This window comes from Numenius arquata, chromosome 6 (assembly GCF_964106895.1).
Source record: "Numenius arquata chromosome 6, bNumArq3.hap1.1, whole genome shotgun sequence".
In the NCBI taxonomy this organism is placed as follows: Eukaryota; Metazoa; Chordata; class Aves; order Charadriiformes; family Scolopacidae; genus Numenius; species Numenius arquata.
The window spans coordinates 45,969,682-45,996,805 of record NC_133581.1 but is presented as its reverse complement, the minus strand read 5'-3'; the positions used below and the strand labels follow the sequence as shown (position 1 = coordinate 45,996,805).

Sequence of the window (27,124 nt, the reverse complement as noted above, 5' to 3'; positions counted from 1 at the left end):
AATCTCGATGTATAAACATATAAACACACATTCTTTATGTATAGGAGCAACGGGACAAAACTTAAGAATGTTTTTAAAACACTTTGGGGTAAACAGTCTCTTTTTTGTGCAAAATCATTGTAAAGTTGGCCATCTGGGCACAGACGTTCAGGGTAATGTTGATTTTCACCAGTTTGCCTCAGACCCTGCCAATCCTAGCCCAGGGGCCAGCAGAAGGGCCCTGCTCTTTTCCAAAAGCGGGGGTGCTGCACTGCGATGTGTGACGGTGCTGAGCTGCTCCTGTCTTTGTGTCACCACCGAGCTGTACCACAACGCTCTCTAGTTTTCGATGGTAACGTGCTCTTACAATGGGATGAGAAGGAATAGGTGACACTAGCGCTTCAAATTCAAACCAGCGCTTTTCAGAGCAAGGTCCCTTCAGCAGCAGAATTAGAGAGAAGAAACCAGAGCTCTTTGACGGTGTTACTGTCTGCCGGGGACTGTGGGAGATCACACAACACTCACATGAGGCTCTTATACTTCTTGACATTTGCTCAAGAGGGGGAAATAAGGCACAGAGAGGTTTTTTGACCGGCTCCAGGTCCTTTTAGAAAGCCAACAGCCAAGCTGAGAACAAACTCTGGGACCCCCAGTACCATCTCTAGCCTCTGGAAAGCACCACTTCCTTTTCTGAGCTGCTTCTTGCCTGTCTTCATACAGGAAGCTCTCCCTTTCTGTTGATCTGTGAGCTGAAGGTAGGGGATTTCTGTAAAATACATTCCGGTGTAGATTCCCATCGCTTTCTGTATGGATCTCCCACGGTCTCCATCTGCCCTTCCGTCCTCATTCCTTGCCCCCATTTTCTAGGCAGCGATGCTGGAGCCTATCCTCTTGACTAAGCTGTTGCACGTTAATTTTCAACAGGCCCCTATTGCTCTTGCACCTTGTGTGTGGTCTTTGAACGTTATGTGGCTCGGCAGCTGGGAATAGTGAGTGGGTGGGCAATTTAAAACAGAAAAGACTCTGTATCAGCACAGGGCTGAGGTTTGAACTCTGCTCAGCTTTGGATACACGTAGCTGGTTCTCAGGGCTGTGATTTAAGTGCAGTTTTGCTGGTGTCAGTGTGAAGCCTAAATCAGTGCTAAGAAACTGGTAGAGAAGAAAAAATAAACTTTGCCTGTCCGATAACGAGTGTTACTCCTGGCCCTGATGAAAAACTGCAGGATCAAGGCATCTTAGAATTTGTACCCTGCTCTTCTGTCACCATTTTTGCTCCCCAACTCAGAAGACAAAGAGTGTCTCACATGATGCCAGGGTTCTTTACTCGACATTTCTGAGTTGCTTTCATGCCATTTAGGGGACAATTCTGATTCCGAGTTTCCTGAGGATAAGGACTGCTGATGTACGGAGGCAGATGAGGGGGAGTGCCAACCTGTGACACAAAATACTTTATTCCGTTCATTTGAGCATCTCTCTGAGACAAGGTAAATGTGCTCAAGCAACAAAAAATAATCCCAATGGCATGGCTTGTTGAGCTCACAGGGCCTGATCCTCAGCTGCTTCCTCCTCCTTTTTGCTGTCGTCTCTGCTGGTGGAGGATCACATGAAGAGGAGGTCAGGTAAGAGACCCTGCCTTCCATGTGCCCTGGCATGATCCCCCCAACACATACACTTCTTTTGCACTTTCTATGGTGAGCCCAATCCACATGGGCAAAGAGTGCTCACATATCGGAGATTCACCACCTGCTCCCCCTGGCATTTGCAGCCCAGAGTACCAAGTCCTCAAAATTTCAGTGCGGAGGTATTTCTTTCCCCACCCACTTTCCATCTATCCCACCCAGGTAGACAGGATGAGCAGAAAGAATCCTTGCCTTGATAAGATTGATAAATGAGGTTGGAACAGAACTCCTCTCTTCTGGAGTCCATATGGAGTCCAACCCAACTTCAATCTCATAGCTGATTTATGAAAAAAAAAAAAAAAAAATTGGCAAGTCCCTAAGTACTTTTAAAGATTCTAAAGGTTAAAGATATGGTCGACTGGCATTCTTTTTAGAGCCTGGAGTGATATTATATTTACTTCGGAAAATTGAAAAAAGTGCACAATGAACGTTAGATATCTGTTAGATAGATTATTGGAAGAGTCATTTAATTTTCCAGTGCCACATAAATACCCATCATTCACCACCACTGCATTGGGCCTCATAGTGATTCTCAACATTATATTCTGGGATTTGCAAGACATAAGTAAGAGTAAAAAGGCAAAAGAGGAGAATATCCCCATTTTCAAGGAGCCGGCAGTTTACAGACTAACATCAGCCAGATCATTGTAGAGGTTCATCCTTAGAAATAGGTATGTACTTCAGCACCATGAAAAAACATACTGAAGCTCAAGTGGGCTTCACTGGCTCTTTGCTACATCTTGCACTTCACTGCTTTCCTTTTTTGGGTTTTGTTTTGCTCTCCTAATAATACTGGTGTATGGCCAATAGGCTCTTCCTGTGGTGGAATAACATAAGGGCATGAAGGTATGGCTGAGAAGTAGGACCAGGTAGACAAGCACTAGTGAGAGGTGAGGCTTTGGCAGTGATGGGGAGCTAACCAGAACTACTAGCAACTGCTTTGGGAAACCAAAGAAGTGGAGCCAGGACCCACACAGTTTAATATACTTTCTAGACAAAAGCTCTGCACAGAATTACTATATGAAGTATAATGAATGAAGTGGCGGATTATAGATGGATTTAACGGAAAAAGACTTGCAATCCTGTCATATTTTTAACAAAGCTTTTTGTTCAAGTATAAGTGAACATTCTGCAATGAGCTTCCAGGATGAAAAGCCTAATAGGACACTTACTATTACTAACAGGGTTTCATTCAGGCACATATATAATTAGCTTTCATAAGAAGCTGAGACTCCTTTTTGTTGACATAATTCAGCAAGTACACCCCAAGACATGCTAATAGCAATGTGTCTCTACATCTCAACAAGTGTGAATACTTTGCCCACAGCAGCAACTGTGCTGACGGGGATGACACTGTAAAGTTGCCGTATGTTGTGATGTGAATCCTTTCAAACCCAAGGACTTTTGATTTCCAGCCTTGTAATCACTGAGTCAAATTTATTCCTCCCCACTACCCCCATAATTAACCCGTGTCTGGGAATCTGGGGAAACTGTTTTCTACCTCATTTTAGGGTGACTGCACAGACTCTCTCATCCTGTGGTTGCTATTCCAACCTGCAGAGGGTCATGAGTGTGCTCAACTGTGGCTATTCAGTCTTATTCTGGGCTTCCCTGAACTTGCCTTTGGATGGAGATTTGGGGTTGTCATCATAGCTCTTCCAACTGCTGCAGGTTTTCAGCATTGAAGGCCAAGCAGCAACGGGTAATTCTCTGATTATAATTATTCAAATGATTCAATAGGCACAATGTTCAAAAAAATAGCTCTAAATTCTGCATCGGTACAACCTAAACCAATCAATCAATCTCACAGCAAATCCCCCATATTCTTCTTTACTCCCTTTGTGACAAAAAACGAACTAAATCTAGACCTGCTGCAGGAGTGATTGTAGCATCCACTGACTTAAAAAAGAACCGCTATCATTAGTTTTGTCCCTAAAAACAATTAGCTCATATTTGAGGCAGCCGATTATTCTTTATTGAAAATGTGAGTAAGCTTTACTGCTAAACGTGTCCAAGAGGGGATACATTTCCTGATGGAAGCTGTGGCAGTTCTGTTGTGGGTGCCAATACTGTTTGAAAGAGGATAGCAATCTTCTGAAACTTGTCTGAGGACAAGACAAGTAGATGCAGAGGCAAATAATCAAAGCAATCAAACAGTTCTCACTGAACAGCTGTCAAGACCACCAATATATATGGCCTGTGCCATGGGTTTGCGGTGGTGCGTGTGATACGCATACACCATAGCAACAAGATATTAATCACCAACACACAGGCACATGTTGGGGTAAGTCTTCAGAGGTGCAAGTTGTAGGCTGTATCTGGTACACACAACAAGCCCCAACGGTACCAGTGCTACCTCCAGCAGCATTGCATAGTTGACTTCATTATGGCTGGGCTTACATCTTCTATGGAAGGATCCGAACGTTGGGTCTCGCGTACAAATGCCAGGATGTGAAGAACGACTTCTCTTCTAGATCCATGCCCCTCTCTCTTTGTAGTTTTCAGTTAAACACCCTGGGCAAGTTCTTTGCTGGTGAGACACCACTGACTGAAGTGGCACCAGGCCAGCACAGCATTTGGCACTGCATCCTCAGAGTGATGTCAGGGATTTTCGGAAGAGCTCAACTGAGAAGGTTAGACACCCAATTCCTCTTACGTTTAGACACTAGCCTCCTCTCGGCTTATCAGCATCTCTGCAATGCCACTGATGGCCAAGGCAGGCACTTCCCACCAGTAAAGTGCACCTATACCAACCAAAGTACCAGGCCCAGCATACTGAAGAGTTAGGCACGTGTTTTCAGTGGTGAAGGTGATTCACCACTGGAACAAAGACACCTATTCTCTCTCTTGCTGGTTTCTTTAAACTGCGGCTGGGTGTCTTCCATCTGCCTGGATGGTACTTTGCTCAGGTTTTTGGGCTCAGAACAGCTCAGTGGAATTTAATAGTTGTGATACATAGGCCAGTCTATGGAGTCTTTTCTGGCCCACTTATTGCACCAAGGCAGTTACTATTTGCAAAAGAAACATACGTCCCTACAGAGAAAACCTGGCCATGGGAATCTTGGTCAAGGCTGGAAGTACATGCTGCAAGATTATGAATAGCTTTGTCCATAAAGAGGTCAAAGTGCTCGTTTACTGGGAATTTCTGACCCCTCTGTGGAACTTTCACGTGATGTTAAGATGCTGTTGGTGTCAGGGTCTCATAGGCATTGGGGGATAGCCTTTTAGTGTCAGTGGCATTCTCTGTTAGGGAATAGAAAAACAATCTTTTCTTCATGGGGGTAATGAGCATTTATGTAGCAGAGATACAGCTGGTATTCATGGGTTTGTCTGTGGAAAATACACCAAAGACAGACATTCATGTTTAAAGTGCAAGCGATAAGGAACACATGAAGGCATCACACAAAGTAGGTCAGATGCGAAAAAACTCCCTATGAAATTGGAGAGGGGAATGTAGGCAAGCGGGATATTGTTATCTGGACTGGAATTTAATCAAGACTAAACTATGAGGTGATGTGGTACTTCAGTGGTGGGATCACTGCCTCAACAAAACTGTACTAGATTCTGCCTGTCTTTTCACAGATGTCAGGTGTGCACTCATATAACTTGTCCAACCTCAGCTGAGCCTGATGTACACAAGGACACTCATATTCAGATTTCCCAGCTCTTCCCCTTCTCTTCCCCTCAAGGTATCTCTGCTCATGTCATGTGGAATGGCAGAAGTTCAGGTGTGGATCGGAGAGACTTTGAAATGGAAAATCAGAGGATACCGCAGGCCATATTGAAGAAGAGCTGGCAAAGCTTAGGACCAGGATAGCAGAGTGGTGAGGGTTAGGGCTAAGGTACATCGGTAGGCTGGTATGGTGTGCTGGGTTTGGAGCTCCAGAGAGATCTGCAAGCCAAGAATAATGAATACTGGCAGAACTCCGGGTGAGTAACAAACGGCTTATCCTGCCTAGGCTAGTGACAAAATGTTACGAACTGGCATTTTAAAAATAAATACTTCTTTTTTTTTTTTTTTTTAAAGAAAAAAAAAGATTAAAGCAACCGCTGTAGCTAAACACCCTGTTTTGCTCTGATAAGATGCCAGAATTATATGACTTCTACTGTGTAACAAGGTTCTTCGTGTGGGTGTAGCAGCCCCTCCCCATACCTAGCGGATACACTCTAGGGAATTTTTACAAGTGTGAGTATTGCCTGTTGTAAGGTCACTGAGTAAAGAAAGTTAAATGTTGTGTGAAGAAATCACGTCTTGTGTGTTTCCATAAGAGCACCATGAAACAGCCCCACGAAAAGGTTATTACCATTACTATGTGCACAGCAGTGACCTCCCATGCATATTATTTTGCAAAATGTTGGGCCTCTGCCCTGCCATGCCCACCGTCAAACTCATGCTTGTAATTTAAAAATGAAGGACTCGATGTAAATGCAAGTCAGTCCAGTTCACTAGATACCTCCGTCCCTCAGTCAGCAGGTAGAGGCTTGGCAATGTCCTCTGCCTCCATTGCTTGGGGTCTACAGCTTACTGCCATTCCACTGCCACAGGACTGCTCTCTCCTTAGCTCCTAATTGCACAGACATAGAGTCATAGAATCGTTATGCTTGGAAGAAACCTTTAAGATCATGAAGTCCAACCGTTAACCTAGCACTGCCAAGTTACTGCTAAACCATGTTCCTCTGCACTACATCTACACAGCTTTCAAATACCTCCAAGTGATGGTGACTCAACCACTTCCCTGGGAAGCCTGTTCCAATGCTTGACAACCCTTTCAGTGAAGAATTTTTCCTAATATCCAATCTAAACCTCCCCTGGCGCAACTTGAGGCCATATCCTCTTGTCCTATTGCCTGTGACTTGGGAAAAGAGACCGACCCGCAGCTTGCTACAACCTCCTTTCAGGTACACACTTGCAGAGACTGAGCCCCGCTGGTGGATGAATCTCCATTTTTCCCTACTCCTGCTCCCACTTGCCTGTTGTGTGACACAACACTCACTTTCTACACAGGCTTCCCATTATTGAGTGCCTGGTTATGCTTGGACATACTGGGACTCACAGGCAGCCTGAAAGGTCTTTCTGGCTCAAGATACGTCAAACTTGATCTGGGGATGGTAGGGCCTGTTGTCTCAAGAGATATCAAACTTGATCTGGGGATGGTTTTCCAGGTGCAAGGTATGTATTACCAAAGCCCCCAAGCACATTTCCTCCACAAGGTCTCTTGGCTTTGCTGGGCAATGCAGAGCAACGGGCTGTGGGGCTACAACTTGCAGTTGGGAAAGCAGGGGAAGGCCTTCAGGGAGGGGCAGTCTCTGTGGTTGTGGGCCAGCCATGCTCCGAGTCCTGGTGTGGAGGTAACAGAGGACCTACGATGCTCCTTGAGACACAAACTTGTTTCTGCAGCAGGAACACGGGCAGTGGACCATGAGCTATTTTCCTATGCCAAATTTAGTTGCTCATTGGCCCGACCCGACTGCACGGCTCAGCTGTCACTGCCACCTCCACGACCAGCCCCGGGGCTGGGGCCGCGGATACCCAGCGGGGCTTCGGGGCGGGCGAGCGGCGCAGCCCGGCAGCCCCTCCGGCGAGTGCTGATCGTCTCCCGCAGCCCCGCCGCGACTGCCCCGCACCCCGACAGCCGCTCCAGGTGCCGCAGGCCCGAGGAAGGCGCCCGCCTCCCGCCGGGCAGCACCGCGCCGCCCGGGGCCAACCTGCGCCGCCCGCCTCACGCCCGGCGGCGGGGCGGGGCGGGGCGGAGGGCGCTGCCGCCCCGCCATTGGCTGCGGTCCGCGGCGGCCGCGCTGCGATAGGTGAGCGCCGCAGTCAGTGCCGCCCGGCCCCGCCCCGCCGCGGCTTTATAACGGGCATCCCCATGGCCGAGGCGGGTAACCTGCCGCGGCGGGAGGGGGCAGAGCCGGACCGGGGCACCGCGCGCGCCGCCCGCCAACGGACACGCCGCCGCCGGGCTGAGGGGCGGCCGCCCGGGAGAGCCGCCTCCGGTGGCCGCAGAGCCCCGCCGTCCCGCCGCCGCTGCCCCACCGCCGCCGGCCCCCCCGAGGGAGGATGGTGCCGCGGGCCTGTCGCAGCGCCGGGGCTCGCCCGTTCCTGCTGGCGCTGCTACTGGTGCATCTGCCTCAGGGTCGCGGCCACCGAGCCACGGGGCCCCGGGTAAGTGAGCCGAGCTGCCTTTCCGCCGCTCGCCCCGCCGCGGCAGGTTGCCCGGCCCGCCGCCCCCGCGCCCTGTCAGCGCCGCAGGTGAAGCCCCGGCGGTCGCCGCCGCCGAGCTCCGGCCGCCCCCGGCCCCCGGGCCGGCTCCCCGCGGGCGCGGACCCTCGCCGGGGCCTCCCCGCTCATGAAAAGCCGGGTACCGGGTGAAGGCGCGGAGTGTGTACATCGATATTAACTTGTTGGTATTTATTGCAGAGGGAAAAAAGAAAAAAGTAGGGGGGGGAGGTTGGCAGGCTGTATTTTTATATTGCCTGTCTTGCGTTTAATGTAGCCCCTGTTCCCAGCACATCGCTTTAGGACTTTTCTTTTTTTTTATGTTCCCAAGTAGGGATTAAATGAATCCATGCAATAAAGCTAGATGCCTTCAGCCCAGACTTCTCCCGGTAGGAGTCTAGCTCTGTTTTTTTAATTTGACAATGTTTGACTCTTACTGGCGCTGTTAATTTCAGTTACCAAACTATTACATTGCTCTGGGGGAGAACCCAACATCTTTTCTAAATATGGTCCTCCCAGTGAGCTAACGTTACCACTGCAGCACCACTACGGAGTAGCATGAGAGCTTTTAATTATGAAGCTGCAAAACAGTAGCTGTTCTTCAGCCAATGCTGCAATAAAAGCACAGCTCTGGGTGAGTGGAAAAACTTGATCTCTCTGCAGGCGTGTTGGATGCATTGACCATGTGCATTCTTGACCCATCAGTCTGAAATGCTATGAAATGTAGTACCTAATTAACTTACATCATGGTTAGGCAAGAGCAGGAGTCTTTGGAATCCCTGCTCAGCCAAAGTGTAAAAATAAGGGACTTCAGTGCAATGTTCTAGTTTTTTAATAGAAATGCTGTTTGACAGGATGGCTATTAAATGCTTCTCAGAGCTATGGAAAGCGTACTGGCTGCACTGGTGTCCTTGTGCTCAGCTGTGCTGTGTAGCCTCTTTTATGGCCAGATGTGTAACAGCAATGGTTAGACTGTGGCAGATCAGAACTAGTGTGTGCCATAAATTCTCAGAGACCTGTTTTAAAGGATGTGGAAACATAGAGGTGCTTATGCATGTGTCTGTATTACCCAATATCAAGCATAAACCTCAAAATTGGAGTAGTGCCAAATAAAGAGGAGCTTTGAGATGATAAGTAAGAGTCTGGCTGGATGACTAGGGCCCTTCATCAGTACTGGTATCTAAATGCTTTAATGAAGAGCAACTGAAACGAAGAACAAAATAAAAAAGCCCAATGGGAGTGCATAATTGCACAACGAGCCTGTCTATCAGTTTCCATATATGCCACTTTTATATACTGTACTTTACAAAGCAGTTTAATGGCTCGCTGTGCTGTGTCATCTTTGGAATGGGAGCTACTTCAGAAGAGTGGAAAGCCAAATACAAAGGACTACTGATTTACTTCTTGCTTGAAGTAAGTGAACTGACGTTACTGTTTCTCTGACTTTGCTATTTCTCCCTTCATGACTAAGAGGGAGAATGTCAGCTGTGAGCACCAATGTCTACAGTTCTGTACAAAGGTGTGCTTTAAAGCTTTAACTTGTTACAGTTTTAGCTTATGAACCCTTAAATGGAAGGCTATGAACTTCCAGGACATTTAACTCAGGAAGCCTGTCTTCTCACCCTTCTAAGTGTCATGGTGAAGTGCATGTAAAGGTGGAGAGTTTGGTTTACTCATCTGCAACTATGTTGATCAATATGATAAGCCCCTGAGCTTCATCTTTTCTAGTGATTGGACACTGCCAGTAAAGTTGTCATTAGTATAAAGGTGCCATACTTTAGATTCCAGTGTACACAAGAAAATTCCTTATTAATTTTTTAATGATGATTACCAAATTATACCCATGTTTCTCCTGCTAACTTGTCATCCAGAGCGTATTTTTGTCAGGAGCCCTCCCTGGATGGGTGGTGGTGGTGGGATGTCAGTGTTGTGGTTCTGAAGTCTGATCCTGTAGGTGTTCAGTTGCTAGGTGCGACATTTACACTTTCACATTTTCTTTTCTGTATGGTAAGCACTAGAACAACAATATTTGCAAGCTGAAATGCTTTTAAAGGTGAACAGCATTTTTTTAATCCTACCCAATGAGTTTAAATGAGCAGCAGCTTGAAATCTTTCTCCTGGCATTTCCCTCTTCCTACTGTAGTGCTGCTGCTAAGTTATGCAGCCAGTGCTGTCACTGGGTACATAGGCAGAGGAGTATGGCTTGCTACTGTTTGCAGAAAGTGATGGAAAACTAAGGGTATTGGAGAGAAATAGGTATATCTGCACTCTTGTGCCCATAAGAGACCAAACTTTTGGATGGAGTTAGTTCAAGATGATTACTTGCATACCAAGGTAAATTACAAGTGCAGCTAGTATCTCCTGGCCTGCTGAGGTATTTCTGGCTCTCAAAAGATGTTGTACAAAACTTGGTTTCCTGTTATAGTAAAACTATGAGCAGTGACATGAATCCCTTAGACTTGGGAAGTGTCAATGATCTGTAGGAAACATCCGGCTTTTGTACATATGCTGTGGCCCACTGAGAATTGATAACAAGTGTCCCAAGTTAAGCCCCATAGTAAGCCCCAAGTAGACATCTTGGGTGTCCTAGAAATAACTTCAAAGCTGAAGGCTGTTGTGTCACCTGTTGTGTCACTTGACAGAATCTTGCTGTGTTACAGTATTGTTTGGTTACTTCTACTCTTGTAGGTATGAAGACCACTGTGGAAGCAATCAACTGACTGTACTTGGAAAATGTCTGTCTGAAAGATGTTGCCTTCTAGAAAAAGATAATCAGGCTTTACTTTATATTCATATTGTCTTCCTGTGTACCTCTTTCTCTCTGCTGGCATGAGGTCTGGAGTTGTGTGACAAGCCAGGTCTTGTTGTTTTGCCTCTTTGACCCCAAAGTGATAGAGCTTGACTGGGCTGGCTCTGGCATCACCTACTGTGTGGTGCATTTAAGCAGTACTCTTTCATAGCAAATTACATAGATTGTGCCACTAAGCTCTGTTTTCCCCCATCTGGACAATAAATTGTGACCTTTGTCTTTCTAGTTCAGAAAGATAGATCTATGTAGGCCCCCTGCTTTTTGAGTATAATGCCTGACCATTATGAACTCACTCCATTTATGGCAGAGAACTGTTGGTGGCAGTAATAACAAAAAATAGCACAGAAAAATGGTGGGCATTTGCAGAAGGAGCAGAACATGACTGCAGCAGCTGTCCTAGGAACAGGCTTGAATTTCTGAAAGATTGGGGATCTGTACCCCACAGTGACTGCAGAGGAGTAAGAAATGGGGTGGGAGGGCAGGGCAGTCACTATAATTTTGTTCCTAGTTTCATGGATGGAAATGTGCCATATCCTCTTTGAAAGGCATGCTGGTTGGAGATAGGGGGGACCTTCCAGTTCAGTGCCCTTGCAAAGGGAAGGTACTAGATAGTAAAATTATGAAGATATCTACAGGTTCCAATGCATAAACTGGAGTGCTACAGAGCAATGGGAATTCCCTGCTACAGCTACTAGTCAGAACCTCAAATAAGAACCTTGATAAAAAGTGCTGAAAATGCTCCTGCAGCTTTGCCATTCCCTCTGGAGGAGCAGGTAGCAACACAGACTGTGCCGAGGAGCCTGTGTTCTGCTGTGTGCTCTTACTGCAGCCCTTTCCATAAAGCATGTGTCTACACACGCTCTACTAAAATTAGGGGGACTGTGTTCTCCGTGGTGGGAAGACATTAGAAAAGGATGTATGATAAAAATATTCTATGATAAAAATATAAAGCAGAGGGCTCCATATGAAGGAGATCTGGAACAGAAGAGTGAAACTTAGGCTAGATTTTCAATGACTGAATTTTGTTTCTTGGTTTGAGCTTAAACATCACTCTGCATTGCGAAGGTCTACACTGATAAGTAACAACTGAAGCACTTAATGGTTTAGATTTACTTACTGTTGCAGAGACTCATTTTAATAAAGGAATAAGTACCAAAGGCAAGTCTTTAGAAAAGCATCCCCAAACAAGACAGGTATGTTACTCTATGGCAAATAACTTTTGGTTACAGATACTGTTTTGGTTGGGTGGGAGATATTCTTGCCTAAGTGGAAGTTCTAATTGTATATAGAGCTATACTAATTATTTCTCCTATTTAGACCTTTAATGTTAGTTGAGTTCCTTGATGTGTACAAAAAACCTGATTTGACTTGCTTTTTATCCATTATGCAACTGTGTTGAGGAACAGGATTAATTATTCTGTGAAGAAGTATTGGAACAAGATGTTTTAATACATTAGTATTGGAACAGCAAGTCCTGTCGTAAACAGGAAAATGCTCTAGCATCCAACTTGTGTTATGTAGTCTTAGAGTTGGTGTTTTAACTGCCTGAGCTTCTGAGTTGGCTATGAGAATATTTCACTCATGTTAATGACCTCTGCTGCTAATGAAAGATTTCTGGCCACCAAAAGATTTGATACAGAAAAAGAAACTGTAGCTGGTGGAACACCTGCAATGATAACCTCTTGGACTAGTTTTCAAGTTTCTAGCTCTAGTCATGTGCTAAGGTAATCTTCACTGCCATCAGTGCAGAGCAGATGCTGTCTTGGCTCCTTTCATTTCCAGATGGCCTGAAGCAATTGGTAAGATGACTGTAAACCTCATTTCAGTGGTATAGTAGCTCTGAAATATTTAAACAGCAGTATTAATATCTTAGATGTTCTTATCCTGCCATCTCAAACTAATTGCGACATTACTATGTCAAAAAAAACCCCAAACAAACAAAACCCCATTTGTCTCCTACTTGGCTGCTGAATCTCCAGTTCTTCTGGGGCTGGCACGTCTGACAGTGCAGTTAGGTGTTACACAGTAAACTCTGTGCTCACATTAAAAGCTAAAGATGGAGGAAATACAGGTGAAACTGAAGCTCATCCCTGAAGGCTGCTGTGCTGACTGTCATACTTACTCTCCTGTGTGACAGTGTGGTGGCTTTCTGTCAGAGCCTGCTTCCAGCAGGTCTCTGGTGCTGATGCAATATCCAGGGAGACTTTGTGGCACAGCAGACCTCGAGCCAAGCTTGGTGTGCAGTGGTGGTAGTTTACTGCTCTGTCAGTGAGTGAAATTCTGGCAGAGAAGTGGGTGTTATAACTTGTGACTTGACCTACGAAGCCTACTTCTTTGTTTTGTTACAAGCTTAACTACTGTTGTTGCAGTAGTAGGACTTTAAGCTTCCTATGCTTATTTGTGAGAAGCTCTTCCATTTGTGAAGTTCTTGCCCTTGTGAATTTCTTGCCCCAACGCTGGAGGCTGCCATTGCTGTGGGTGAATTGCTTCTGCACTGGAGCTTTCTGAGCAAGGTGTGAGGTCAGTGTGAGACGTTTTCTTACACAGAGAAATTACCAGGATGTGATGAATGTGATATGCAACTTTCCTTCTTCTGACTGGCTCTCATGAGCAGTAAAGGCTTGTTCAGTATCTTATATGTGAGCCCTGTGAAGCTTTCTGTGGTGGCTTTAATGCCTGTAGGTATGAGGAGGGAGTATTCTGGTACTGAAATCCTTCTTATGATGACTGAGAATGCAACTCTGCCCTCTTTTTTTTTTTTTTTTTTTTTTTCTTGGGAGGCATTGTAGCTATAGGAGAGTAACCATAGGAAAGCATAGCTAGTCACACCAGAGTGTAAAGCTTGCACTCAGGGCAGTGAAAACATCCACCCACCATACAAAGGAGCTCTTTGTGTGTGACCTCATGTTGGCTATCGGCAGCTCTTCAGCCTGAGAGCGCTCAGCTCCCTCAGGATGAGGCCTTAGCTTGAAATCAGGCTCATGGCTCCTGTCCTGGTTGGGTTTTTTTCCTTATCACAGTAGCCTCCTGATGCAACTTAGACACCTGTGGAATGCTGCAGTAACACTGTAGATAGTGTTAGCAGTATTCAGGAACATTAGAGAAGAATTATCTGCTCATCTGTCCTCAACACAGGAAGGACATGGACCTGTTGGAACGGGTCCAGCAGAGGGTCATGAAGATGATCAGAGGGATGGAGCGCCTCTCCTATGAAGACAGGCTGAGAGAGCTGGGATTGTTCAGCCTGGAGAGGAGAAGGCTCCAGGGAGACCTTATAGCAGCCTTCCAATATCTGAAGGGAGCCTATAGGAGAGCCGGAGAGGGACTCTTTGTCAGGAGATGTAGTGACAGGACAAGGGCTAATGGTTTTAAATTGGAAGAGGGGAGATTTAGATTAGATATTAGGAGGAAAGCCTTTACTGTGAGGGTGGTGAGGCACTGGAACAGGTTGCTCAGGGAAGTTGTGGATGCCTCATCCCTGGGAGTGTTTAAGGCCAGGCTGGATGGGGCTTTGAGCAACTGGCTCTAATGGGAGGTGTCCCTACCCATGGCAGGGGGGTTGGAACTCGATCTCTAAGGTCCCTTCCAACTCTAACCATTCTGTGATTTGGTGAGGAAGATATTGCTTTATATAGTGGGTCTGCCCACTCACAAATGCTATTCCTTACAAAATTGAGGAGACAAACGTGGTTGTTAAGCTCCCCTACAAGGATTGCTCTGAGGGAAGCCTGTACTGTCTGAGTAAAAGGCCTACATGCTGGAAGCACAGTCCCTACAGCATGGGGAGGTGTGATGGGACAAACAGAGGCTTTGGCTCATGAAGGGATTCATTCTAGTCTGTGTGACCCTTCCAGGGTAGCCTTAAGACTGGCCGGGGCCTGACTGGATGATGCTAAGGTGCCTGTGGCAGCCTGGAGTAACAGCCTTGGTGGAAGGCTGGCCTGCCAGATGTTTCTCATAACTGGCTTCTCTGGGCAGTTGTTCTTCTGTCCTCCGAGCAGCAGCCTAGAAGCCCCCATAAGCCTCCAACTGTACTGTCAGACTCTTCCCCGGCGGTCTCCCAGCTGTAGCCTGCTTGGGAGGACATGCCTGCATGTTGGGTTTGTGCATTTTTGCCTCCCACTGGCTTGTGGCTGAGCCAGCTGCTTTTGAGGGCCCACTGGCAGGTGTTCTCATTTGGAGTGGCACGTAGGGAAGTGAGTGGTAGGTGTGAAATAAGAGCAAATTTAGACCTTGAGGGGAAGCACCTGTGCCTAGAGATGGGAAAATAGCACCAGTTACTATAGGAACAGAGGCTGCATCATTAAAGGTTGGCTCAGGTTTTTGTCAAGTAGAGTCTGGCAGCAAAGCCTAGACAAGCTACCCACCAGTGCTGCTGGCAGACTCCTCCATGCAGGTGGAGGAAACCATACAGAAACTGGTGTGTGTGGGCAGATAACTTGCTCTGCCATGGGCACCCAGACTCCTCTCCTGGGCTGGAGCTGGAGTTCCGAAGGAGCAACTACTGCCTCTGGATGAATGCATGTGAGCAGGACAGGACTACAGGGGTAAGTTCACAGAGTACCCCATTGCTCACTACTTGAGTACAGACCCAGACCATGTGCCATGGTTCTGTAAACTGGCTTGCCTTGTCCCAAACACCTTGACTTGGAGCAGCTAAGGGGAAAGAAGCAGACTGTCTGCATGCAACATTTTTTCTGTGCAAGGCATAGTCTGAATCTACTGAGACTGGCTCAGTAGGCCACATGGCAGCCCATGTCAGTCTAAAGTTAAACTAGATCCACTGCTGGAAGAGCATTGGCCTAACATAATTTTTCCCTACTCTGAGTCCTATGGCAAAGTGAAGGAAGGCAATTTCACCCTTTTCAGAGTGGAAGACACCTGCTGTTCTGTACCACTGAGGCATTTGATTAAAGCTGGGGTTGAGGGTGTGGTAAAAGTGAGGGCTTTCTCATGGATGAGCTTCTGATAGAAAGAAGCATAGGAAATGGAAAGGAAGGTGTGTAGGAATAAAGAAGGTGGGGAAGTAGGAGAGATTAAATAACTTGCTTTTCTGAGGTTTTTCTTGGCCACTGATCCAGTTAATGGTAGTTGGAATCATATCCAGACGGAAGTGCTGATGCTGAAATAGGGAGGAGAGGTTCCAAACACTTAGTGGGCAGATTCTGTTTCAGAGTTTCTCTTGGCTACCAGTCCTCTGTTACCATTAGCTGGGTCACAGACTAGAAGGAATGTGGAAAATGTTGTCCATCCCTGTTCTCTTCCCTGTTTCATGACTGAGATCAATCCCTTAAATTGCATGGGGAAGCCGTACTCTTCCTTCTGATGAGAAAAGTCCAGTAACTTAGCTGTGATGCATGGAATAGTGCTTGTTCTATATTCTTGTAGAGTTCCAGAATACTGTGGTAAGAACTCTTTGGTTATACAGAGAACCTGGAATACGAGATCAACTGATTGTTAGTAATTCTAATAATTTAGTTACCATTACATTAAGACTGTATTGGATTGTTTTAATTTGCTGGAGTGTCAAACACTATCTTATGTTTTACAGCCACCATGAAACTGGGTAGCCTCATGGCTGCTCCTTTGGCTGCAGAAGCAGTGTGGCTACCTCTGGTATAGAGGGGGAGTGAACCAGGAATCAAATAGATGGGGAAGCATCTTCAGGTGAAAACACCTGGTAAAGGTAGTGGTAACCTTTAATGTACTACAGGGACATATGCCTAGGAAAGGTGTCCAGATGTACACTATCTCTAGATCTTGCTTCTGTGTGTACCAGATACACAGTAGTCTGAAGCAGATAGGATGATAATCTTTTGTTGCAGCATAGATTCCCTTGAGTAGCATGAAGATTAAAGAGCCTACTCTAGCTGGTACATCAAACCATTTCCCTTCCCATTTCTTTGAAGCAGATTTACATGCAGTCTACACTTGGGCTTAAACAAATACTTGGTGGAATGAGGTGCAAGTTAAGAACTAAAAAGCCAGAAGCTTTTAGATGTAATTTCTAAGTGGGGGTTATTAAATGAGTTGGAGTTTGTGGATACTGGCCAGATAAAGGCGTTTGTCTGAGCCAAGTAGCTGCTTCTGATTTGGGTCTAGTTACCATACAGAATGGTGGTAAGTCTTTGTTGGCTTCTGCCTGGAGTTTTGCATTTGGCTTATTCCTGTGGTCTTCAAAGTGAGCAGGCAAGTGTTGCAGAAGTAGATAAGCTGTGTGCGAAAGTAGCTTTTAAAAATATGTATGTATCTGGAGCACTAGAGAATAATCTACTCCAAAATCTAAGGGAAAAGTGAGTTTTAATGTGTGTGTTTCTCAGCCTTAGTGGAAGCAAAATAATTCTAAGGTAGAAGTCCATAAAAGACTGATATGTATAAAATGAACAGGGCCGTTCATGCAGTGAATGCTTCTTTTTCTAGAGATTAATTTCACTTGTTTTCTTTTCTGTGTCTTAATCTAAAAATATGTAAATCTAGAAGAACTTGCTCCAACCTTTTAACTTAATACCAATATCTACCTCCAAGGCTTTGGAATTCTGTCAGGTAAGGGACCTGGTGCAAGGCAGTAATGCAGCACTGCTGCTGTATCTTCCTGCTATTGTAGTAAACTGTAGCCAATTTGATTCTCAGTGCTGTTGCTAGTGGTGGTATTTGCTCTAAATTAGATGCAATGCATCTGAAATATTCCCAAAAATTATGCTAGATGCAGAAATCTATCTTGCTAGAGCTTTAGCTTAGGCTATTTTTAGTGTACATGACATGTGTACAAGTCCACAGGTTTACTTACTAACTTTAAGAGAATGGTGCTTTTGGCTGCTATACCTAACAGCCTCAGGTTATTCTAGAGATGCTGTCCTGCAGCTTTATAGGTAAAATCTGAAGTGATGGCAAAGTAGCTACTGCTTATATGAATAGGTAATACCTAATGGTGGAAGAAGGTATTTCAGGGGCGGCTGGTGGCTATGCTACCTAATGAGTGGCTCATGCTGTCTATAAGGGGCTAAACACTGAAGGAATTTGCTATGAGTTTTTATCAGGGTTGTTACCAGCATTCCTCTGTCAGTGTCTATGGGCTATCTTTCTGTCTTTACTATTACACAGGTACAGCCAGTATTTTTAGAAGCACAAATCATACCCTTAGGTGCATGACTGAAAGTGAAAGCTGTCCTCTATAAGCTTTAGCTTGTTAGGTGCTCTGTAGAGCCAGTGATGTCCTGCATCGAGGTAGGATGTTCTCTCAGTGGCAGTAACTGGTCTTGCACTCACTTTACTTTCCCAGTTTAAGCTTGAACTGTAGAAGGAGTAGTAGCTGCAATTTCTACAGATGTTTACAAAATGGACATAGATGTACTTTGCTGGTGATAGAGTATTAATGATGGTTAATCCCATTGTCTGGAAGTATGGGGGAGTATGTCAGCCCAGATTTTTTTTTTTTGGATGCTCATCTTCAGGAACTTCCATGGAGCTGAGCATTCTCTTCACAGTGAACTCTGAAAGTGCTTTATGCTCCACTTTGGTGGAGCATAATTTTTTTAAAATTGACTCTTATGTTGAGGCAGGCCAGGTGGCTCCAAAGCAGTCTGGATGTTACTGACTGTAACTGTCAAAGACTTAAGTTTTCCAAGGCTGCCAGATTTTGTCTCCTCACTTTCCCTGAAGTAACAAGTGTGTTGGCGGAGAAAAACATATATATTCTGCTGGACTTGAGCTGTCGCCTAAGCTACTGCCCTTCTTAAAATTTAAAGAGTTGTTAAAACCTAACTGCAGGAACTCTCCTGAACTTCACAGCTCATTTATCAGTTATGCACACCCTGAAAATCAGGATTACATTTAAGGTGGCTGATGGAGTTTTACATAACTAGTCAAATTAAACTTCTGCCATGTTATCATTAGTATAGATGTCTCTTGAGGGTGAATAGGATGGGGAGTGGGAAGCAATCAGTGGGAAACTTGGGCTGCTGATGCTCTTCTTGTCTTTGTCCTCAGTTGTCAATGAGACTATTTATCATTCACAATAAATCCTGAAGTTTAGATACCTAAAAGAGTTCCAAACTAGCTGGATTTGGAACAGAAAGATGTTGAGGTTTTTTTTAGCACAAAAAGTGTTTCTTTACCTGAAGCACTTGGCAGCAGTATTGGAACTGAAGCTAGCTGTTGCTCATCAACATACTGCATTGTATGGTTTGCAGATGTCTACTCTGATGTAAAAGCACCCATAGGACAAATCACCTTAAGTCATCTGCTCTGTTTTGTATAATCTGTCAGTGCATAAACAGCTGTAATGTGTAGCTATATTAGCTTTTATCCTAGAGGATGAAGCTATAGTGGTTCATATGTGTGGTTCTTGCGTGAAAGTAACTTAAATAATCAGTCTTGACTTTCAAACTAAGTTTTGTCTGTAGAGTTAAATTCAGAAAATCTCAGTATGTTTTTCTAAAACACTATTTTTTTTGGTGCTGAAATTGGAACTGAGTGGGAAGTAAAAATCTGCTACACTTGAGTAAATTTGAGCATTCTTAAAACCTGCCCCTCATCTCTGGAATTGACCCAGTTGTATGACAAGTACATTTTGAGCCCAAAGATTTGACTCTGATCTAGCTTGAATAGCTGGTGAGTGTCAGAAGCAAACTAAGTTTTTTCTAAGTTTCCTGTTGGAACTCCAAGAATTTACCAAAAAGGGTCCAGGATTTGCTTCTAGTTCTGCTGGCTTGAAGACAAACTAAAAACAAAACTTCCACAATTGCTTCACATAACCCAGGAACTTTTCCCCAGAAGCCCCAGAATAGATGGGAAGAATTCATTAGGAAAATCCGAGGCACTTTGCAAAGAGAAGGATTTGATTTTTAGTTTAGACTTTAAAAACCACAAGCAACACTTGTGCTGTCAAGTGAATGACAGTCCCAAATAGAAAGTCTACATTCAGCTCTCAGCAGGTTTTTCTCTGTAGCAAACAATATTGAGTTCCAAAGGCATATCTATTTTTTTCTCCCCCATGTTAAAAGGTAGGTATCTTATCACAGTAACTGTTCTTCCTGTTAAACTCAATACATTCTTGTGTCCTGTGCAACTCATTACTAGCTCATTACTGCTTTTATTAGTAAAATTTTCACATCTGACCTTCAGTGGGAAGCCTCCACAATGACTGCTTCCAAGTTAACCTGCCCACTGGTAGTGTCTCCTTAAGAATAGCTATAGATGAAAAGCTTCCAACTAGCTTTTTCCTGATGCTGAGACTCTTGTCAAACTCTGCTGCACGCCCTCCAAGGTGTGTGCTCCATGTTTGTGCCTCTCTTCAGGCAGGGCAAGGAGAATGGGAGGACAGTTCTGAACTTGGTAGTTCTTGTTAAACCCTCCCTGAAGCCTTCCTCCTGGCAACAGTGAGTCCAACTTCAGGAATTCATGCTTTTCTTTGGGAATCACTGGGGCAAGTAAATAAAGTTAAACTGCACGTATATTTTCTACCTGACACACTTTCCTTCAGTTTGTTCAGCTTTGATAAACTATTCTTAGGTGTAGAGATGTAACCAGCCTTTCAGTGCAATGATTAAGTGCAGCATGTCAGAGCAAAAGCTAAAGATGACTTTCACTTTTCTTTCCTTGTCTTCACCTTGTGTGAAACCATGGAGAATAGAAAGACTTATATTCAGGAAGTGCCAGAAGGCTGATGGTAGACATGATGAGGTCACCTCAGATTAAGAGGACAAAATAGGGTGTTATCTTTGGCTTGACTCTAGTTAGTATTTATTAGAAAGCAAACCTAGGGATTACCACAAACAACCTAATCCAAGCATGTCAACTCTTTACTGGATGGCAGACTAATGTTCATGCCATTTCCTAAGGCAACCAATTAGGATCAAGTGAGAAGAGATAATCTTGCTAAATCTCATGCCAGTGTTCAGATGGTTAGAGCCATACTTATCTAGAATTGCTTTAGTGGGACTTGCTAGTGGCTTTTGTTTCACTAGCAAATGCTAATGTAAAAATACAAGACTCTCTTGGCATCTGTCTTGTTGTGAAGTGATTGACACCAGTGCTAGGCATTGTTTACACAAAGCATCTGAATGAAGTCACTACTAGATTCAACAAAGTACTAACTGAAGGCAGCATTTATAAATGCTGACACTCCCAAAGCTTGCTTAGTTAATGCCCTGTACTAAACTGCAATCAAGATTTGATGGCTCTGAATAGAGGAAACCTCTTAAAGGCATGGGACAGCGTTTGAGAGAGAATCTCTTTCCCAAAGAGTAGGGAGTAATTTCTTCTCCCTCATTCCCCAGCTCTGCCTTATTTTTGCTGATAAAGCAGTTGCTGGGTTGCAATATCAACTCTCCAACAAGTCTCTTGTCAAACTGCTGTCTGGCTTGTTATTCATCGTGAGCACTTGGCTTGGAGCTCCAGATCCCTGAAGTAAAGGGAAAGCACCAGGAAATTTCCTGTTCCTTTAGGGACAGATGTGCCTCTGTCCTCGGTATTTTGTGGGCAGGAAGCTGATGGTACCCAGTGTTGTCTTGTTATCGGGTAATGATGGTTAGAATGTACAGCTGTCTCTTGGGAATCTTCCTAGATGTATTTATTATAGGGCAACATCTATGTTAAATCTAGTGCTGTATGCAGAGGCTGCTCAGCTTCAGTGGTTTCAGTTGGACCTACTGCTTTCAGACAGTGAGCTTGACTTTGCAGGAAGCTTCTATTTAATTGTGATTTCCCCTTGGGGAGAAGTCTTTGTGGAAACTGAATAAGACTATAAAGTCATCCCACTTTAAAACTGAAATGGCATTGATTCAACAAGCACTACAAGTTAATAAAGAGCCAATTGTGGAGGGATGAGTAAATAACTGGCAAGTGTCTATCTTAGTTGAAGTTTGGAATCCACTCTAATAATTGCAATATAAGCTCTTAGGTGAGAAAAGAAAGACAAAAGGCAGATGTTTCTTTATCAGTCTAAAAGGCCAACAGTTCTCCTAGAAAGACAGGAGAGCTCAGAACCTCTGACTTGGTGTCAGTCGACATGACAAGATTAAACTGAACTGTAATTAATAACTTGCATTCACTTCACTCCCCATTCATTCTCTTGGTTGATTTATTTGCTGGATTATTCATTTTTGCCAGGGAGAGCTTCCTTTCTAGATTTCAAACTATCCTTGTATTTCTTAGCTTGCACTTACGCTACAGTCGCCTCTAACGACAACCAAATGGCATGGGCAGATCTCAGCTGAAGTATGATGATGGTGCCCGGAATCCGTAAACTGGAAAGGTTTCTGCTTTTCTCCTTGCTGGCGTGGTTGGTTGACCTTGCCTAGCTGCCAGACCTCTCCTCATTTCTTCCCCTGCTCCAGCATGGGTCTTTCCCATGGGCTGTGATATTTCGGAAAAAATCTGCTCCACCATGTGTTCTCTATGGGCTGCATCTTCCTTCAAGAAACGTCCAGCTGTTCTGGTGTGGCATCCTCTCCATGGGCTGCAGGGACTTGTTCCACCTCTTCTATGGGCCGAAAGGGAACCTCTGCTCTGGCATCTGGAGCACCTCCTTCTTTGACCTTGTTCCTGTTGCGGCTTCCACCCCGCCATGTGACATTTTACCTTTTCTTAAGGGTGCTTTCAGAGACCTTGCCAACTTGGCTGATGAGCTCACCTTAGGTCTGCAGCGGATATGTTGTGGAACCAGCTGTGTCAAGCACAAGGCAACCCCTGACTTCTCACAGAGGCCACCTCTGCACCATGCTGTTACCAAAACCTTGCCACGTAAACCCAACGGAGCTGGTCAAAGCAGGTCCTACACTGTTAAGTTTACAGGCCGAAGAAGCGATACTGGCCTGGAAATCCTCCAGTAGAGTCAGAAACGATGTGCACGTACTTCTGGAAGAACCACCAACGTGAGGCACAACCAGTTTGACTGACATGTGAATTCCAAGTCAACTGCTTCAGCCCTTCTCAAGGCAGTATGGATGTTTTACAGGGCTTGCATAGGGTTTTGCTGTGAAAGGTGCCGATGCACCTGAACAAACTCAGAGAAGGTGTAGTCTAATACATATTATACTCTCATTGTTCTTTATCTTTTGTTTTTGAGATGTAGCCTCAAATTGGCTGAGCGCTTTCAGGTTCTGTTCCCATCTGAATGCAGATTTCAGTATTGATTGTGCTGGTCTGTTTTTTCCATATGAGTGCTGCTACTGCAGTTCTGTACTGATTGTGAAGAACTGCTTTGCAGGCATATGTGTGACTTAACTGAAAGTGAGTGACTTCCATAGTAAGGGAGGGGGAAGTCTGATCACCTTACTTGAAGTTCTTTGGGGTTCTAGCTTCTACACACTACTGGTGTTTCAGATCATGGGGTACTGATGCAAGTTCTCTGGCAGTGACTTGAGTGGGTGATGGGTGCTTAATCCCACAGGAATTCAAGCACCGAGATGCTATTTACTTCTGTAAGTTCTGACTTCTCAAGGAGCCTCTAAAAATCTTGGCATGGCAGTGCAGGGCTGTCACAGCCAAACCCAGGGATTGGCTTTTCATCTTCCCTTTTTGGAAGGGGAAGAGAACACACAGTTAATAATGGGAAAAAGTGCTATTACTGGTCCTGGTATTGAATAATTCTGAAAGATATTGTAACTCCTGACAAACTTCAACTTGGGAAACCCATAGGAGCACCTGTATAACATCTGGATCTGGTGTTCTGCATCCTTGGGTGTGGACAAGCCCCCATGTTTTGATTCCCTGATGAAAGTGTTTGGCCCTTGTCAGCAAAACGCCTAGCTTAGAGTTATGTCAGTGCTATCTAGTGAGGCATAGGCTCATAATAAAACTTTACACCAGTTTTAATTTGTGAGCAATTCTTTTCTTAGAGTTCAGGTTGCAGGTGCTGAAACTTGACATGTTATAGTGCTAGTGCTCTGTGCTTCATAGTGGAAAGGAATATGAAATACTTGAACAGAAGCTTCAGAGAAAAAGCTACTGCCCAGTACTTAGGTTGTCTGCTTAAATATCCTATATGTCAAAGATCAAAACTTCACTTCTTTTATCTCTTTTATTTACTATTGCTTGAGGTTAAAACCTTTCTCTAATAGTTGTCTTTAATTTGTCTTTTGCTGGACAGCAAGAAACTTGTAGTTTTGGTCACAGTCTCCAAACAGGATAGAAATAAACCTTTTTAAGTTTCCACAATCTGCCAATTTCTCTAACATTTTAATCTGAGGGTTTAGGCCTTTAACAAATTGTTTCCCAAAGCCTCATGAATGCTATGCCACTGTGGTAATTCACAAGCACTTACTGACCTTACACTTTAAAGCAGTAATAAAACTGTACTTCCTTTCTTGCATTGCTTGCTACCTTTTGGCAGGATTTTGTGAAAAGTACAAGCTTTAAGTGAAATAAAGCAATCTATGAAAAAAAAAAAATGGTCTGCCTTACCTGGAGAAGCACTACTGCTTGAGTTAAGATTGTTGGCCATCAAGGGCAACAGATAACAAGCATAGTTGGGTAGTCCTGAGCTGTTTCCAGTTTGTTTTTAAACCTATAAACAACAGCATAAACTTATGCTGCCTCTGTACTATGGGGTTGTGTCTCCAAACTCATGTCCTAGTGTGTTTCCTGGTCCCCTGCTATGTGCTGAACTTGTTGCTTTGGCCTGATGTGAGCTACAGCCAGACAACTGACAACTCTGGCAGTACTGACACTTAAATTTTGCCTGCTAGTTGTATGGCTGGAGCTGGATTTAGTCACTTGCCTTGGTGGTCAAGTCTGGATGAAGGACAGCTACTGAAGGCATTCTAGACAACTCTAACCTACTGGTTGAAGCCCTGACAGATCTTGGAAGTTGAGCAGCTTTTGGACTACAGGAGCTCTCATTATGATACTGCAGTTCCTGGTAGCCTGTCTTTGCTGGCTGTAGGGATGGACCATACTGAAAATGGGCTCTTTCTGTTCCTACTGACTTGTCAGTTCTAGTTATCAGGCAATTAAGACACTTGGAAGTGTATCAACTGTTTCTTTCATACAACACACTAGTGAACTGAGTAAGGTTAACTTCTGATATTGCTTCTAAAAGCACAGCAATTAACAGTTGCAAGCAGGTATGGACTTTTTTTATCTTTTGGAGACTGGATACTTGACTCATGTTGACAGTAGGCGCATCTCTCGTTTCAGAAGCCCAGCTTCTTAACTGCTTTCAAAGTGCTAGTTTATTAACTGTTCTCATCACCCATAGTTAGACTGCTTGCACAGCACTGGATTGGAGATATTGGTTGGTAATGGTACCTAGTATTTAGTTGTAAGCAAGAGGCAGTAGCATGACTTATGAACACAATGTGCAGTAAATCCTAGAGTTGTACTTAAGAGCCCCAGGCAAAGTCTGGAAGTGCTAGTTATAATTGGACAGCATTGAAGTTCATATAACCCATGTGAAAAAAGGAGTTACAGCTCTGAGTCTCTGCTACAAGTTAAACTCTAAAGATAAAACACTGCTTTCCTTTCCTGTAGAGTACACTTGGGAGCTATGCTAATTTAACAGTTGTGCTTCCTACCCTCTGTTCAGAGTAACAAGTTTTTGGTTTGTTTCCCCCCACTGTTCATAATACAAAGTTCTTCATGCTGTCTCCTTAGCAAAAGCAGATCTTGTGTGTACTCGTCATGAGTTGTGATAGCTGAGAATAGGAGCAAATGTTAATGTTTACTAAAAAAATAATACAATAGACTTCCTACTCAGCCCAAGTTTGTGCTAAGAGTTGCAGTGTGATGTTCCAGCCAAGTGTAAGAGCAGTCTTATGTGCATGAGGAATAACTTCACTTCCAAGGAATTGTAAGACAAACTACTTCAGCTTTTTAAAGTTAGAGTAGGCTGAGGCTCTGCATAAAGCTTGTTGAATAGGGAGGATTTATTCCCCCCACCTTGAATAGGGTATATCTCTCAAAGCAATAGTAGATTACTTCTTTGCTAATGTGAAATGAGGCAGACCAGTTCAATGTGATAATAGTTAAGGGTGTCTGGACTAGCGTCACTTGAAGGCAAATCTCTCTGCTTTTAACACAGAAACACTTTGCTGATGTCCTGTGCTGGCAGAGCTTTCTACCTGTACTACAACTAATGTAGGTATAATTGAACACCAGAATTGTCTGGGCTGGCTTTTAAACATCGATATTGGCTATCTACAAGAACTTATCTGCTAAAAGAAAACTATACATCTCTCCAGCAGAGATCTGGGGTAACTTGTATGTCCCAACCTTGGTGTTATAATTAGGTTTGTCCTGCCACTTGTCTGGAGGCTTTCCCTGCATACCTGGTATAGTGGTGGTGGGTAGATCCAAATTGTTTACATGTACTTTTGAATTCTGCAAGGATGCCCACCTTTGCCAACAACTGTAGAAGACATGACCATGATCTGAGAAGAGCATTGCCTGGACTTCATGGTGCTGGATGGATGATCTGGAGAATGCTCTAAATTAACATACTTTATCATGTTGTACTCTCACTTACTGAACTGCACAAGGGCAAGATGCAACCTCCAGAGTAATGTGGTTGTATCACACTGGTTATGACACTGCTGTGTGATGCCCTGGGCAAGCTGGTTTCAAACTGGATGTGGAGCAGCATTTAAAGGGATGATGTGGCTCCTCAGAACCTGGTAAGTTATCTGCAGTGCACTTGAAACAGAATTTTCAAGAGGTTTTTGTGGGTGGGTTTGGCCATACGTATACCCTGAAAGGCCTTTGTCTTAATAGGGGAAGGAAACTCTGAGCCCTGAGGTATGGGTGTGATGAAGTAGATTTAGCCTATCTAGGGCACCTATTAATCTGGGCTTTTAACATCTACATTCTCTTTGCTATTAAGTCCCATGGCCAACCTGTGCAAGGTTCTTGACAGCTGCTTTTTATTCTCCATTGTCAAACATCTAAGTACTTGCTTGAAATAGAACAGGGAGATGATTCAGCTGAGTGCAGGGCTTCTCTGCTCATCTGTTGCTTGTTAAATCTGAATATAGGATTGTCAGTTGCCTTCAGTTCTCCTTGTTTAAGTTTGCAGCATGTGAAAGTGAAAATCTGTCATGGGTGTATATAAACACAGTTTGTTAAAGCATTCACTCTGCAACTGTGAACAAGGCACTTGATGGGAATGAGAAAAGTAGGTCTGGAACGTGTAGCAATGTTGAACTTAGCCTAGAGGGAAGAAGACAGTATTGCTGTCTGTAGACAGGGCAGAGAATGCTCAGAACTCCTTTCTGCCTTCCGAATTACCAAAAAATTGAAATGAGATAGTAAAAACTCAACTAGTGTAAACAGTGGTGTGCCAGGGTGGGAAGATACAGGTTGATGTCATTTGTGGCTTGATGAGGTGAATTTGCTGACATAAAAGCTAAAGGCTCAAATCTTGCATTAAGGCAGCTACAATAACCATGGGGTGTCTTTCATGTGATTCTAGGCATGAGCATCTAAGTGGTGATGTGATTCCTG

General features: G+C 44.4%; 1 protein-coding gene across 1 annotated transcript in view; it reads left to right on the top strand.

Annotated features, from left to right (window-relative positions):
- Positions 1–7,716: 7,716 nt before the first annotated feature.
- The window catches only part of SMOC1 (SPARC related modular calcium binding 1), a 127,325-nt gene continuing 107,917 nt past the window's right edge, over positions 7,717–27,124 (top strand). Inside the window, exon 1 of the mRNA XM_074148866.1 lies at positions 7,717–7,821. Coding sequence (XP_074004967.1) covers positions 7,717–7,821 — 105 coding nt within the window. The remainder of the gene's footprint in view (positions 7,822–27,124) is intronic.